Source organism: Phyllopteryx taeniolatus, chromosome 2 (assembly GCF_024500385.1).
Source record: "Phyllopteryx taeniolatus isolate TA_2022b chromosome 2, UOR_Ptae_1.2, whole genome shotgun sequence".
NCBI classification, from domain to species: Eukaryota; Metazoa; Chordata; class Actinopteri; order Syngnathiformes; family Syngnathidae; genus Phyllopteryx; species Phyllopteryx taeniolatus.
In genome coordinates, this window is record NC_084503.1 from 38,844,503 (window position 1) to 38,860,964 (window position 16,462).

General features: G+C 44.7%; 2 protein-coding genes across 6 annotated transcripts in view; both read left to right on the forward strand.

Moving 5' to 3' along the window:
• The window catches only part of LOC133474440 (GPI mannosyltransferase 3-like), a 38,193-nt gene extending 23,382 nt beyond the window's left edge, over positions 1–14,811 (forward strand). For 3 of the 5 annotated variants that reach the window (XM_061766173.1, XM_061766171.1, XM_061766175.1), the window contains exons 13-18: positions 2,958–3,173; positions 3,261–3,325; positions 4,165–4,312; positions 5,932–13,634; positions 14,083–14,535; positions 14,636–14,811. In XM_061766173.1, the coding sequence (XP_061622157.1) occupies positions 2,958–3,125 (168 nt within the window). In that variant the 3' untranslated portion in view covers positions 3,126–3,173; positions 3,261–3,325; positions 4,165–4,312; ... (1 more) ...; positions 14,083–14,535; positions 14,636–14,811. Of the gene's footprint in view, positions 1–2,957; positions 3,174–3,260; positions 3,326–4,164; positions 4,313–5,931; positions 13,635–14,082; positions 14,536–14,635 lie in introns of those variants that run through there. The other 2 variants (XM_061766174.1, XM_061766172.1) reach the window with 1 other exon arrangement.
• Positions 139–2,962, forward strand: LOC133474439 (tigger transposable element-derived protein 1-like). Its single transcript, XM_061766170.1, has one exon. The coding sequence runs from the start codon at positions 822–824 to the stop codon at positions 2,520–2,522; it is 1,701 nt and encodes a 566-aa protein (XP_061622154.1). The 5' UTR covers positions 139–821; the 3' UTR covers positions 2,523–2,962.
• Positions 14,812–16,462: the final 1,651 nt, after the last annotated feature.

A 16,462-nucleotide genomic window follows, 5' to 3' on the forward strand; every position in this document is an offset into this window, starting at 1 on the left:
TCTTAAATAAAAATAGAACCGCGAGTTAGAAATCGTAATGCCAATCAATTGTTAACTTTGGTGTGAGGCTGCAGTCTGCGGCCCTTATTTGATCCACACTCCTTACCGGTAGGTGGGGGTAATAAACATAAATGTTATTTGCCAAGAAGAACAGCCCGAGAGGCGGAGGCGAGTCTGAAATAGGAAGACTGTTCCGTCAGACACCCAAAGCTGGCTCCTGGATGACTTTGGTGTGACCGATAGCAACTTGACTGTTTTGCTACAAAATTTATATTTCGCCTTTGCGTCGCCCGAGTGGCGCGCAGACGCCACATTGTTGTCGAAGAAAGGGAAACACCGGACCGCTGTGGCAGAGCCAGTGGAAAAGTACGGCGAGTGAACGAGGGGCTGATGGACAATTCCTGAGGGAATTCATGAGCACGTGAGGTGGATTCCGACCGTGTTTCAGAGTACGCTTCACGCCCAAAAGAGAGAACCAGGAAGAAGAAAACGGTGGACCGAGTGTAAACAAAAATGGCGGCGTCTATTGTTACCAGCAGCATGTGAAGACGCCGAAATACGGTGGTACCTTGACTTACGAATGCAAAAACTTGGGTGTTTTCGTGCCTCATTTGTGTTCTTGATTTGCGTTGCGAGGTCAAATTTGAGGTAACGGTGAAGCTAGTTGGCGCAGCGAACCCCACAATATCGGCCCAGCATTCCTCATTAGTTCCGTTCACGTGGTTACCTTGCAGTGGGTGGAAGTATCTTTTTTGTTTTTGTGCTTATATTTTCTCTTTTTTTTTGTGTATAGTTACTGTAACAAATTCCTTTTTAAAAACATGGATCCTGAGAAGAAAGTGGTTCCTCCAAAGAAGAAGAAAAAGAAAATGATGTCCATTCAATTAAAGCATGAAATCATAGAAAAATACGAGCGAGGTGTTCGCGTAGTCGACTTGGCAAGGCTGTACGACCGCAATACTTCTACCATATGTTCTATACTGAAGCAGAAGGAGTCGATCAAGGCAATAACGCCAGCTATGGGTGTTAAAATAATTTCAAGGTTGCGGACTTCTGCCCATGAAAAGATGGAGAGGCTTCTGTTGGTGTGGTTGACAGAGAAGCAGCTCACAAGATGTCCTTTGACTGAGGGTGCTATCTGCGAGAAGGCACGGGCCATTTATGCCGATTTGTTACGGCAGACTCCGGGCTCTTCAACGGGAGGGGCACCAGAAGACTCATTCAAAGCCAGTCGGGGCTGGTATGACAATTTTAGGAGGCGGATCAGCTGTCCCTCCGATGTCAGAAATTTTGAGACGGCAAGCTCTGATGTGAACGAGGATTACCGTAAAACCTTTACTGATGTGATAGCAGCTGAAGGATACGTCCCCCAGCAGGTCTTCAACTGTGACGAGACCGGTCTCTTCTGGAAAAGGATGCCGAGGAGGACATTCATAACCATTGAGGAGATGAAGATGCCAGGCCACCAACCTTTGAAAGACAGGTTAACCCTCACACTGTGCGCCAATGCGAGTGGTGACTGCAAGATCAAGCCGCTGCTCGTATACCATTCAGAAAATCCCAGAGCCTTTAAGTCACACAAGATTATTAAAGAAAAACTGCAGGTTATGTGGAGGGCAAACCCAAGGGCGTGGGTCACCAGGCAGTTCTTTGTAGAGTGGGTCAACCTGGTCTTTGGTCCTGCTGTGAAGACGTATCTCCAGATGAAAAACCTACCCATGCGAGCTCTTCTCGTCCTGGACAACGCTCCTGCTCACCCACACAACCTCGAAGATGACATACTTGAAGATTTCAAATTCATAAAGGTTTTCTACCTTCCACCTGACACCACCACTATCCTGCAGCCCATGGACCAGCAGGTGGTGTGTAATTTCAAGAAACTCTTCACCAAGCACCTGTTTCGTCGCTGCTTTGAGGTGACGCAGAGCTCAAATCTCACCATCCGAGAGTTCTGGAAGGACCACTATAACATCGTGTCATGTCTCAGAATTATCGATATGGCCTGGCAGGGTGTTACGAAGAGGACCTTGATTTGTGCGTGGAAGAAGCTGTGGCCTGAGGTTGTTTCTGAAAGGGTCATATTCGAACCCGAAGAGGCAGTGGTGGAGGAAATTGTGTCCCTCGGAAAGTCCATGGGCCTGGAGGTTGATGAAGAGGATGTGAACGAGCTTGTTGAGGAGCACTCTGAGGAACTGACACCAGAGGAGTTAAAAGCACTACAGACGCAGCAGCATGCAAAGGTTTTGCAGGAAATTGGTACCGCGGAGGAGCCAGAGGTGGATGAAGTTATCTCTACAAGTGAGATCATGGAAATGTTGGGTATGTGGGAGAGACTTTCAAATTTTATTGAACGAAAACACCCGGAAAAAGTTGCAACTGGATGTGCGTCGTCGCTATTTAATGACACCTGCCTGGCTCATTTCCGTAACATTCTGAAGGAGAGGAAGAAACAATTATTGAAACGGCCTGCAGGTGAAAGTGAGGAAAGCCTGATGAAAAAGCCAAAAACAGAAAATGATTAAGTGGGGGGGGGGGGGGGGAATGCAGCAAGCATCATACAATGTTTACACTTCAATGAATTTATTTCTTTACATTCTCATATTTTATCTTTTTATACATTGCGTTATTTTAGTGTATTTAAAAATGTAACTGGCAAATGGGGTGGGTTTCAGGTCCTGGAAAAGATAGATGGCATTTAATTTCAGTGGGGTGAATTGGTTAATATAAAAGGACATTGAGTCACAAGTTCGCTCGGAATGAATTTAACTTGTAAGTCACAGTACCACTGTAGCCCGGTCGGAGAACAATACAGAACTAAAGCTGGCCTTGTACCTGACAGAGGGAAGCCTTGTCATGCGTGCTGCTGCTTAGCTCAGCCAAATGAAATGACTGAGACTTTAATTGGTACATTACAGCGGTATTATGGACAATGACCCAACCTAATCTTCTGCGCTCAGAACTTTGTGGAGCAACTTGGTGCAATTCAACCTCTTGAAGATAACGTCATCGATGGGGTGGCCTGCATAAGGCACAAACCCCTGATAGTGGTACCTCTCTCACGGCTTTGCCCTCGTGATGAGCCTCCGTGTCCTGTTCTTTCATGGATGCTCCCTCGCTTTCAGTAGGTACAGGATCCTGCTGGGGGCCATCGCCTGGACCGTCAGTTTGTACAGGTAAAACATCGGAATTCTTTCTCCCCACTCACATCTACTAATATTAACCTGTCTTGGTACCTCACCCCATGTTTGAATTCTTTTCAGTTTGCTTCCTCACAAGGACTTTAGATTCATCTACCATGTGCTTCCCTTCTTTATCATCATCTGTGGTAAGTCCCTTTTGTAATTCTTAACAACAGCATTGACTCTTATACTTACTGCCCTTTAAAAAATTTTTTTTTTTTATAATAGTCGGGTTATTAAATCCCCGTGTGCGCATGTAACACTTTAAAGCAGAGCGGGCAATTCTTTGTACTCATGGGGTACATTTTATTTTATTTATTTATTTTTTTTACAGATTGACCATATCAGTTATAAGGTTAAAAAAAAAAAAAAACGTAGTTTTTTTTTTTTTTTTTTTTTTTTTACCTTATAAATTATTTCAAAAACTCTTGTTTTTGAAATAATTTATTTACCAGTGTGCTGTAAATGTGTATTTTGTTTTATTTTTCAGATGTATTTGTAATCAATTAACTAATTTTTTTAAAATCAATGGACGGTGATGACTTTAGGAGTAACCCGTTTTTCGAGGTTTGCGCCGTCATTCTGCAGATTTTTTATTTATTAATTTTTTTGCTTGCAAGCAGAAATTTGAGGTTTGAGTGCTGCATGGTGGCAGTGAACTTAACTCAGTTCACAACAAGGAGCAAGCTCTTTTATGCCAAACTAAACCTAAAACAGAGAATTACATGCATTTAAAACAACCACATGGTTATGCCTTAGAAAAGTAAGTTTAGCTTAATGCTAACAAACAATGCAAAATGCTAATGATGGGTCCAGCAACACTAATGCGTCGGCGGATGTGCCGAGCTCATAGGACGAAGTCCCGTGCAGGTGTGCGTACCTCTTTAAGAAAGTTGCGTGACCTATACAGCCGCTGTATCGCTCTTACCTGTCTTTGCATGACTGTGCGCCAAACTGTGTTTATAAGGAACTTGTCTGTCAACAGGATGCATCTCTGCCAAAAGAATCACAGATTTTTTTGAATCACAATTCTTCTCTTCAAGCCATTGTGAAACAGAGCCCAACAAGAAACACAAATGTTCCTGCTGTGTGGGACCATTTTGGTCTCATATGTCCCCTTATCGGCAAATAAGGTATTCATTTCCTTGTTTCATCTTGTTCCTTTCAGTTTCCACTTGATCCATCCGACTTAAAATCCATTTCAAAGTAGTATAAATGATTAATTTTATTTTCTCATGGTTAAATCTCAAACTGTCCTAAATAAATAAAAGCGCTTCCTCACACAAAACGACCGAGGCATGGAGAAGTCACAAATACACTTGGTATAAACACAGGTGTACAGACATTTTCTAACTTTTTTTATGGTCACTTTATTAATATTTGTTATTTTTTTATTTTTTTTAATTAGACAATTTCATTTTTAACACCAAGCTTCCAGGAAGCATGTGTTGGACCAGGTAGTGCTGAATTGTATTATAGCCATCATGCTTTGAAAGGTTTGTGTAGAAAATGTTTAGATCAGTAGTTGATAAATTAAATGTATTTAATATTTGATGTAAATATAGTGCCGTGGAAAAGTATTGGGGACTTCTCAATTCCTAATATTTTTGCATAGTTTCCCCATCTTAATATTTATTATCAGACCAATATACCCCAAGCGAACTTAAAATGCTGTTTTAAATCGTGATTTGATTTATTAAGAGAGGGGGGGGGGGACTTAAGTTCCTGGCCCTGTGTGAAAGAGTAATGGTCCCCTAACCTAATATCTGTTTACTTGTAGCTCCAGCAGACTGTTTTGCTTACTTGGTCATTTTTGCACTGAGTGTTATTATTGTACCCATATTATTTTAACTATAGGGTTTGTGTGCTTATTTTAAACATTGTGTGAGCGATAAAAATGTCTGCATTAGTAAATAAAAGGTTTAGAAATATCATTCATTCGAGTGTCATCTAATAATCAGGGGCCTCGTGTACAAAGACTTGCGTGGATTTCCTACTGTAACATGGCATACGCTCAAATCCACAAAACGTAAGCACAAAAATATCCAGATGGATGAATCCAAGCACATTTTCTTAATCCATCCCAATTAACATAGAATTGAGCGCAGGTGTTGGAGTAGCTGACCCCTCCCTGTCTATACTTACATTTAAATATGCAAATTATATTTAAATTGACCCTGCACCTGAGATCCCAATCCCTGCATGATCAGGAAAAAAAAGAAAATGAGAAGCAGTGAAGAAAAAAACATTTTTCTGAATGTAAAGTTTGAGAAAATCCGGTTTGGCACGCTGTCCTCCGGTGTTACCAACATGCGAAAGAGGAGTGAACAGGACGGCGTGTGTGCAGCTGTCAATGCTGTGGGTTCAGAACAGCGTGCACACGCTCAACTAAAAAAAGAAGTGGTCAGACAAAAAGGTGGATGTGAAGCGGAGGACAGCTGCCCACCGCCAAAGTGTGGCCAAAACAAGAATCGGCGTGGAGGACCTTACCCCGTTTGGGGAGAGAGTCGCTGAAATCATGGGTGACACTGCTCTCTCAGGGGTGGAGGGAGCACATGTGGGTGACTCTGATTACCCCAGGGTAAATACCATGTATTTTTATCACTCAAAACAAATGTGTTCATACAGTTACCTACACTCAGCCCTATGAGATAAAGGTTCATGCATACATGCTATTTTTATGGAATTTAGTAATCTTTTGAAAAACCTTTGACTCCTGTTTGATTACTCAATTTATTATTATAATACACAGGAGAGGACACGCAGTCGCAAGCCACACGCTTCATGTTTGGGGGATTTGTCCACCATCCCCTGTGTCTCTGGTGTCACAGACGCGGAGGATTTGTACACCGTTCCTGGCGTCTTCTCCGGCATCCCCAGCATCTCTGACGCAATTACGCTCCAACAACAGGCTGCTGCTGCCCGCCTGACTGGCCGTGTCCTCACCCGTCCTGTGCTGGAGTCACAAGAAGAGATTGTGACGGCAATAGGCGGCATAAATGATCATCTTGATCAATGAATAGCTGTCCTCACAAATATCAGTGCTTCATTAAATACACTGGTTAACAAGTGAATTCCGAGTCCTTGCCTCTTTTACATTGTTGAACTCAAATGTTGTCGGGCATGAATTGTTCATCAGTGCTAATTGTTCATTTCTCTGATATGCAGATTTAAAATAACAGTTTCCCAGCATCCTCTGTCGCCAAAGGACCAACAGCTGTAGAAACGTGCGTATGCCAGCCATAAAGTTGGCGTGGGGCACCGCACGTTTCCACGGTCATTTCACTTTTGAGACGTGTGAACTTTGCCGCAAAAAAGGACGCACGCCACATTTTTGTGCGTGCGCACCTATTGTACATGAGGCCCCAGGACTGAAATGTCTGCGGGTTTTCCTCGGAGAGAAATCATTTATGTAAATTTGCAAAAATAATTGGGGTAGGGGAGACGGGGGCTTAACGTAGTACTATGTCGACATTGACTGTCTGTAATCGTGACCATCATATTTACAGCATTGAAGATTGTATTACGGCAGGCATTTTATCTTTGCAATCTTTCTACACATTTAAATTCATTGTATGCTATCACGTTTTTACATTAAGTTTGGGGCATGTCGGTGTCACGGAGCGACATAGTACAGAAGCTTGATACTAATAACGGGATCCGTTGGATTGGCGCTGGCTGGAATTAAAAGTTGGAAATGAATACCTTCACGAAAATATTAGAAAGATTAAAGAACCTAGGAAGGCATACTGCATCTTGTCATCAGGATGTGAAGTATGGATCTGGAGGGAGAACTGAAAGAAGCCCGCACAGCTGGTTAAAACGAAGAAGTCATAATTATAGATTACCAAGTATTTTGTTAATACATTTCTATGAATTTGCTACGTACTTACTAACGTAGTTAAAGTTAGTTAACTTGTTATAGTGGTCATTTATGTAATACATTTTTATATACATTTATATAATATATGAGTGAGGCGCCCCCCTCGCCCTCATAAATGCTTGGTGGGCCGGCTTTGTTTAACCACTTAATATGTGTGTTAACGGGTAACAGTAGCTCATATGAGTGTGTCGTGACGAGCAGCTGCTTGTGGCTTGTGGGCAGCAAACCTGCTCACAGCCCTCTACACGGGCCCGATTCATCTTCACTGCACGCTGGACAGTGATGTGAGTCGTGACGACTCACATCACTGCTCTTTGTCACAAAGTCTCGGAGCCGGACCTCTTCCTCTATCCCTTCCACTACTCACCTTACTACAAGTGCCAACTGCATGTTGGAGGAGGGGAGTTGTTGGTCCCTTACGGCACTGATGCAGGTCCTGAAGCATCCTCCTGGGGCCAACGCCCATGAGATGTACCCAGCCCAAAATGAAATACCCCCAGGACCAATCACCGTTTCCCCTACAATTTACCACATTCGTCCCCATCCCAAACTCAGAATCTACTCTTTAGTAGGTTCTGCTCAGCCGCTTGGTTCCACTCCAAGGTGGCCTCAGGGACAAAGAACGGACTTTTTATGTGACCTCTGGGCAAGGGTTTATGCAAGGGGATAGCAGTGTAGCAACCCTGCAGTTATATTTTAAGAGTTCTATAGGTTCTGACTGTCTTTGATGCCTTGAAAGTGATTTGTGATTGGATGAAAGGGGCAAGGGTATAAAGAAGTTCGAGGTAACATGGTAACTGCTGACAGTCACCCGTCTGGTTTTCCAATAAACACTTGTTGATTGACCATTTCTTGTCATCTTTGCGGCATCTGGGACGATGCTGTATTATGTCATATGTAATATGCTGACTAATTAGTCTAGGCACATTTGTTACATCCGATTTTGAAGGCTGTTTAAGAATATTGGTTACGTCGGAACTTGTCATGGTCCACCAAATTTTGTCTTCCACACTTTTTTTTTGTCTGCATGCTACTACCCAGTCAAACAAAATAGATTGAAGAATTTGGGGGTGCTTCGCACGGAGTGGACCGAGGCTGGAGTCGGTGCATCAAGAGCCGCCACCATCACGACCAGACGAATACTAGACATGGGCTACAAATGTCACCTTCCTCGTGTCAAGCCACGCCTCAACCAGAGATTACATCAGATGTGTCGTACACGGGCTAAGGAGAAAAAGAACTGGACTGTTGAACATTGGTCCAAAATCCTCTTTTCAGATGAAAGTCAATTTTGCACTTAATTTGGTCATCAAGGTTCCCGAGTCTAGAGGAAGGGTGGAGAGGCACAAAGAAGTCCACAGTCAATGTAGCCATCTACTCGGAAATTTTTCAGCAATTTATGCTTTCCTCTGCTGACACGCTGTACGGAGATGCTGATTGTATTTTCCAGCAGGACTTGGCACCTGCCCACACTGCCAAAGGTACCAAAAGCCGATTCAATGATTATGGTATTATTGTGCTTGATTGGCCTGCAAACTCCCCTGACCTGAACCACATTGAAAAACTATGGGCTGTTGTCAAGAGACAGATGACAGACACCAGACCCAACAATGCAGATGACATGAAAGCAGCTGTCAAAGCAACCTGGGCTTCCATTACACCTACACAGTGCCACAGGCTGACTGCCTCCATGCCATCAACAAAAACAAACCAAACGGTGGCTGGTTAATTTTATAATTATTTTTATATGACTAACATTTACTAAGTGAAACCAGTTTTTTGGGGGGGAAAAAAAGTATAGTATCAGTAGGTCTACTTAAAAGGCTCAAACATGTTATCGTACTCATAAAAACTGAGTTACTATGACAAAAGTTCATTTTTGAGTTAGTTTAAAAAAAATTGCTTTTTAACAGGTTTATGTTGATTTGTTTATTATTAGGTACTGAGGTTTTATACTGTATGTTTACCCTTGATTTGTCTCAAGAGCTGTCCAATTCCTTTACAACTTTACTACCTCTAGAACTAATGACATACATTTTAAAGGACAGACTTTTGAAAACTTGTGGAAGAAATTAATGCAAATATTGTTTGGGGGGTGTGTCTCTTCACACTGTCATTATGGGTAACTGCCCCTCCTCTGAAATCCTCTTTTTCGGCAGAGGTCGGCCTAAGTCATATGTGCAAGTCATGAGTCTCAAGTTGTAACCTTCGTTTCAAGCAAGTCCCATTTACAGTGGGGAAAAAAGTTAAGCAAGTCAAGTTGACCCCAAATTTCAAGCAGGTCAAGTCATTTGTTGGCTTTCAATCTTGCTCAGTCACAACATAGTCTTACTGTACTGGAGTGATAAAATGTTTTTCACTGATCATAAAAGTATTTACTTACAAAACTTAAAATCAACGGCTTAAAGTGACTGCTTTTCCCCGTCAGGGTTCGCAAGTCACTCCCATGATTTCATTGTTTTGCTAGTTGTTACGCTGAATGCTCTTCCTTAACTTATATTAATCAAATTGACGTTTACCAACACACTTATACTGTATTGAAATACCAATTTAGTTCTTGACAGAGGAGTCTATACATTTTAAAGAGCTCTGGGTCAGCAGCTACGCTTATCCTAGCCTCAGCAGAGACAGCGCAGACTGAACAAAGCTATCTGTTCTTGCCCCCGACTTATACAATGTTTGAAAGAGGAACTATGGAATCGCTGTCGTCTGATTGGTCCATGGTCCCATCTGACATCATCATTGCTCTGCAGAATGATGGCCATTTGCCGCTGGCTTCAGACGCCGTCTCCACAGTCTTGCATCTCATGTTTACAGTGACTCCCCGCAGCCATTGTCTTCTCCGACATCTGTTCTTTGTGGCCTCCACATGCACCCTGCTGGGAGCCTTCTTGCAACACACTCCCACACCACACAATTTCCATTATATGTGATACTGCAATAAACACCCTTGTTTACCCCCAGACGTGTGACACCCTAAAACCCTATATCATCTTCAATCCCCTAATGATCTCTGATAATCAGAGATCAACATCCTCTAAACATGCAGCCTAGTTTGCTATAATACTCAATAAAGCCTAAACTAAATAAAGCAAATATCCCAAAAACTTAAGAAGAGGATACAAAGGCGTCGTTCAACGGAGCGAGCGCGCTCATGGTCTCCACGTCCTCTTTCAGCAGCAGCTGCAGATATTGGCTGTGGTGGTCCTTCCCTTCAAAGGCCTTGAGAACAATCCTGAGGACAAGACTCCTGAGAAAATGAAATATACACCCCCCACACCAGTCACGCTCCCAGGTGAAATCCGCCATATGGTTGATTTCTTGCTGAGAGAGAGGCTTGATCACTGTGGGGGTTATCATAGAAACCAATGCACAAGTGCCTGTCCATCCACTGGGTAGCAAGTCCCACAACAGACCATCACCACACATCCACCACAAATCAGACCTCATCTTACGCAATCGGGCCGCATCATAATAGTCAATAAAGAGTGTGAATTTACAAAACTGTGGATCCGGGTAGCTAATTGATCGGGAACGTTTTTTATTGGCGCCTAAAGTTATCTTACTCTTATTTTGGAAGATGCAAGGTAGGGACGGGACCATTTCGACACCATAGAGGGGAGCGCCTTTTACCTTAGTTAGAGGATACACGCGGTCCCAGCGCTGGTACTCACCCTTCATTAGTCATCAGCTGGTAGGCACAGGTCGACTCGAATTTAGTAGCATAGTAGCAGCAGTAAAATTAAACTGCTTCCAGCGTCCTTTCCCCCAGCGTGTAGTTCAACTCTAGGGCCCCTGTTGGCTTCACTGCCCTCTTTTCCACTTTTTCTTTTTGTTATGAAGGCATTCCTGTAACTATAATCAGGGAGATCACCAGAGTCATGATTATGACCTTCTTCGGACAGACATACAGGATGTATATATTTCCCCCCATGTCAAATGACCAATTTAACACCAAAACACAATAGCCATATACAACCCCATCCACAATCAAGCAGGTCGTCTTCCCCGTCGCAGAGGCCCAGTTGACAAGACCTGCACACAAACCCTTATATAAATTAATAACAACTCTGCAAAAGATACTACTGCCAAAGGGGTGGACTACATAATTCCTGTATATGTACTCCAGAGAAGGGACAAGTCGGCAATTGTCACCCAACATTGATATTATTCCCCAACCAATTGTTAACTTGTTTCACAAAAGTGTTAATGTCAATAGACCAAGAATCACATAAAAATCAGCGTTAAGTCAGCACACCAACAACCTGCAATACAACAACACTATCAAGCTGCATCCTCCTGGGCGTCTTGTAAAATAATGTTATTTCAACAAATCAGTCATTCAACAGTCTGTGTAGACCGTATTCTCTTGTCAGTCACACTGTCCTTGGTAACTAAAGGTCTATAGTCTCTTGCACGTGATCACATCCTTCATTACTTCTGTTAGCCGGCTTCATTAGTGCTCCATTTCTGCTTTTAATTAAGACGACACAAACATTAAACACAAAACATAAACATAAACACAGCACACTTATTGGTTGAACTATAACACCTAACCATCCCATTTTGAAGCATTATTCGAGAGTTATGAAACGTGTACAGCCACCTGAGGCTTCTTTAACGCAATTAATATCCAACTTCCCTCGTTCCTGTTTGGGCAAACAGTCAACCCAACTCCTGCAACCAAGCAGCTTGTATTTGAAGGTTGATAGGTTTGAAATAAATGTTACGATCACTACACTAGGGCTTCCTCCTCAGTAAAGCAATATTTCTACTCGAGTGACGATTCAAAAATAGCTCAGGCTAATAATAATTCATTTTTATCACTGTCCAGGTGTAAAAGAAGTGGCTTGGCTAGATGTTGCTCAACCAACCACACGCTACTGTGCATAATTCTCCCCAGGTACCTTTCCAAGTCTACAGGTGTCCTTCATTGCTTTCGCTAATATACCGTAACTAACTGTTTGCCTAAGTCCCCTAATTCCCAATATTACATCTGGCAAATTATCAAATCATGTCACCCTCAACTACTACAGCCTAGGCTTCTATCCATTGCAGTAATTAAACGATCCTATTGTAAATCTCTCCCTGGCCTTTGCAATACCATAAACTCGTAAAACTCACACACGCGCCCCGTCATAAAGCTGGCCCCCCCAGCTGGGACGCCTTTGTCCTGTCAGAAACAATTTGGTGCCAGTTCCCTGCGATTTTAGAGCTCTGGGTCACAGAAGGACATCCCAGATTATTCTGTCTGCTATTTCCTCAAGAAGCCTTAATTTGTATTTATTACCCTGTTGCTCAAAAAGTAGCTCTCCGCTTGTCCACAAATTGTTATAATCAACCTGACTTAGGGGACAGAATGCAAATAAATAATCCTCCTCAAAATGTACTTGCCAGACAAATGGAAAAATCCTCTTTGTCCTCCCTGCTCTAATGCTGAATCTGGGGAGACAATCAAACAGATTAATCATCATACCATATTAGCCATTCTCAAAAACATGTACTCCACATAATTTCCCTTGTACATGATGCAAATTAGGCACAGTCTCATGGCGTATGTAGCAACTCACTTGACACCTCTGGCACATCTGCCCACTTCTGTGAATGGAAAGGATTGCATTCGCTATGCTGTATTAATAGTCACTATACTGTATCAACTCAATATTGTAAGGATGTCTTTAGTTGACTGGTGTCCCTTGCGTAATTTTCTACATCCGGTTTGCCACAAACAGGAACTTTTATGTATATCTACTTACAAAAATTACAGACTCTCTGTATATTCCCAATAACAGTCTTCCAGCCACTTACTTGTGTGCCACTCCGTAAAAAACTAAAAATGGCTCCCTCTGACACACAAGTTAACACATCTTTCATGACTTTGCAACCTATGTCAAGGCTCCTCTTCTAGGCACAAACAAGACTAAAGCCATTGTATGCGCTAAAGTGCTTCTCACGATCCTCTATCCCTTCAAGTGCCCTCTCAGCATCCATCCATCTTCTTCTCCTCACGAAGGTCGCAGGCGTGCTGGAGCCTATCCCAGCTATCATCGGGCAGGAGGCGGGGTACACCCTGAACTGGTTGCCAGCCAATCACAGGGTACATATAAACAAACAACCATTTGCACATTCACACTTACGGGCTATTTAGAGTTGTCAATTTACCTACCATGCATGTTTTTGGGATATGGGAGGAAACCGGAGTGCCCGGAAAAAACCCACGCAGGTACAGGGAGAACATGCAAACTCCATTGCATGGCATACATCTGCAGCAACATCACCAAAGCTGAACATGGGATCAGCCAATACCTGAAATCCGTTATTGAAAACTCCCACAATGAAAACGTCATCGAAAGTGATGAAATGGAACAAATCATGCAAGCGTACTCAAAAAAAAAGAGAAGCAAGCGCTCAAGAATGCGTCGCGAGGGCTGACATTTATACAGAAATGTATAAATTAAATGTTTTTTCTTCCCTCTCTCTCTCTCGCTCTTTCTCTCTCTCTCTCTCTCTCTCTCTCTCTCTCTCTCTCTCTCTCTCTCTCTGCAGAGCACAATCCATCACCCAGGTGTGAGGTGTGTTTGGACTACCTCATTTCTGAAGAACTTTATTTATTTATTTATTTTTTATATTTTTATTTCTCACTTTTCATTGTCATGATTATTTAAGGCGAGTATTGCGAGTCAGTCCTTATTGTATGAGGATTTATGACCACACATTTCGGTAGGAATGATAAATCCACAATACCTTGCACGCTTAACATGTCAGTAAAACTGTTTCCTTCATGCGTAAGTGAAAAAGTTACAATTCAATGGACTTTTTACAAAGGAAAATAAAAAATAGTGTGTCGGTCGGTCGGTCTGTATTTATTCATGTCTTTATTTATTTCTTTCTTTCCCCCCTCTTCTTTTTTTTGTCGTCACAATCAAATAAACCTCGCACCTTTGATTTATAAGAAATCTTGGCAAGTTGTATTTGTTTGTCCTATTTTTTGTCATTCATACTTGTTTTCTTTTTCTGCAGAAGACGACCTCTTGCTGACCCCTCAATCCAACTCTTGTCGCTGCTCTATCTTTTGTCTCTGCCTTCCTTCTATCTTTCACCTCTCAAGATGTATATAAAAAAAAAAAAGGGGGTGGGGGGGGCAAGAGATGTCAGGCTCGCAAAGTTGAACTGGGAGAAGCGTGCTCAAAACCACTCCCGGGCACCTGTTGCATCCTCTGGTGATTTCTATGCCACTGCCGCGCACTTCGGTGCGCGCAATTTGCCCGCCGCAGTTGCAAGCAACGATTTCCGTGCCTTTGCGCCATTTGAAAGCAAGGATTTCCGTGGCGCGGCTGCCGCACGCCTCGAGAACTGCGCCAGTGTCGGGGTCCCGATTTCCTCGCCCCGTCTTCGGAGAGCCGCACCTGTCGGAGACCCGATGACTGACGAGCCTGTCGAGGGAAAAGCTCTGCTGCGACACGATCGGGTGACGTACGTGTCGGCGTCTCATCGCCGAGCCCATCCGAGATATGCCGCTTCCGGAAAGAGTCGGCGTTCCGCTAATTCCGTGACATTTCTGGCTTTCCCGCAGGAAGTTGCATCACTCGACCGGCGCTGATCGAGATCTCGTTCGTGTACTTTGGCTGTTTTGAAGGCCCGAGGACGATGCACGGACAGTCGTTTGGCAACGGATGAAATTCCGGCGATTGTTCGTGGTTTGGGAAAAAAAAAAAACCAGACGTGTAAATAAACGTGTCAATCGACGTATGCTTGTTGTACTGCTTCATTTGAGTCCCAGAACCTCCGCAACAGACTCGAGTGCTTGATTTCAGAGGGAAATTTTGCAAGTTCTTGTCACCGGTCCAATTGTACATCGCTGTTTTCCGAGACCACCGAGGAAGGTACGGCTTTTCGGATCCCCGCTGCGGAGGACGCGACGGGCTTCCTGTTCCCCGTGGTGCGGCTGTCCTGTTTCTTTTCACAGCTTTAAATGATCTGATTGATAAGGTGATAGAGCTTCTCACAAGTTTGGGTACAAGTCCCTCTGCCCGGTGTGAGCTGCTGCTGCCGCCGCCGCCGCCGCCGCTTTGTTTTGGACCCGTTGCTGTCCCTGCCCATGACCACGAGATGGCGCCACGTGCACCGCTTGCTCCGGGAGCGGCGGACGACGATCACGCCGAGATGACGAGGGCGTCCGTATCCGCGTCGCCGAGGAAACGAGGGCTTGCCGACGGCATATGAAGCAGTGCTCTCGCAGCGTGCTATTTGTATAAACGAGTGACAACGCTTTGAAAACGAGTTACCCTCTCTCACTCCTTTGAGGGCGAAACGCAGGAGTCCGTTGAAGTGCGGCCCCGAAGCGCGTGAATCGGAAGCGATGCGCTGAGCCGATGTCGCGTCGACGTGCGGAATTGTGCACGTCGAGCGAAAGGCAAACGTGTTTTGGCGCCGCTGATTGACACGGGCTTTTGTCCTAAGAAGAACGGGGAAACAGGCAGTCGTCAAAGACCGCAAATTCTCACAGCACAAAAACCCAGAGGAATTTTTACGGGGCATCGCTCGAGCTGCGCCTGCCTCATCGCGCTGGCTGTCAGCCGAAATCCCGACGCTTTCCAACGTACCGGAGGCTCCGCGATCACGCTCGTTTACGGTTAGCGGACGCTGAATACCTCGAGGCCGGGGCCGACGTTGTCGACGGGAACGAAGAGAAGTACGAGAGGCGCAGAAAAGACCTTGGCAGTGCCGTGCGAGAGGTGGAGGAAGGTGGAATAATCCTAAAACGAACGGTGCCGCCCGGCTCCTGAGAGGGAATTTACAAAGACTGGAAAGCATGGAGGAAATCGACGGGAGAGATGAAGCCGACGACAACGGGCAGGAAAAGGGACCGGACCGGACGACGACGACGACTGGTCCGAAGCCACGGAAACGTCAACCGTGAGAGAAGCCGCCGGCGTCGGTGTTCCGCCGCGTGTATCGGAACCTCGAGCGAAAGCAAAGCGTGCGTCTTTCGCGAGGTCGGAGGTCGGAGGTCGGTGCGCACGACGCGCGTGTAACTTAACGCCACGGCCTTTCTTCTGTGACGCCGACGGTGGCGCTGGGACCGGAAGGTCTCGTCCGGTCGAATGAACCCACGCAGGGGCTACTAAAATCCTCCGCAGAGCGCCGCGACCGGCTGAGGGAGCAGACGTTTCCAAAGAGACGGACGGTTCTTCCCGCAGCCTTCGCCGGCACGGGAGCCTTCGACATTTTCCGGAACGACCGCGCATCGGCGACTCGAGCTGCCGAGAAGCCTCGAACCGCCGTACCTCGGCCCGGGCGATGAACTGGACGGAGTCGGAGCAGAGCTGTCAATTGCTGAAATGCTCATTATTGAGGAGATTTCCGTGGCGCCCAAAGATCTCTTTGCATATGTGGGCGC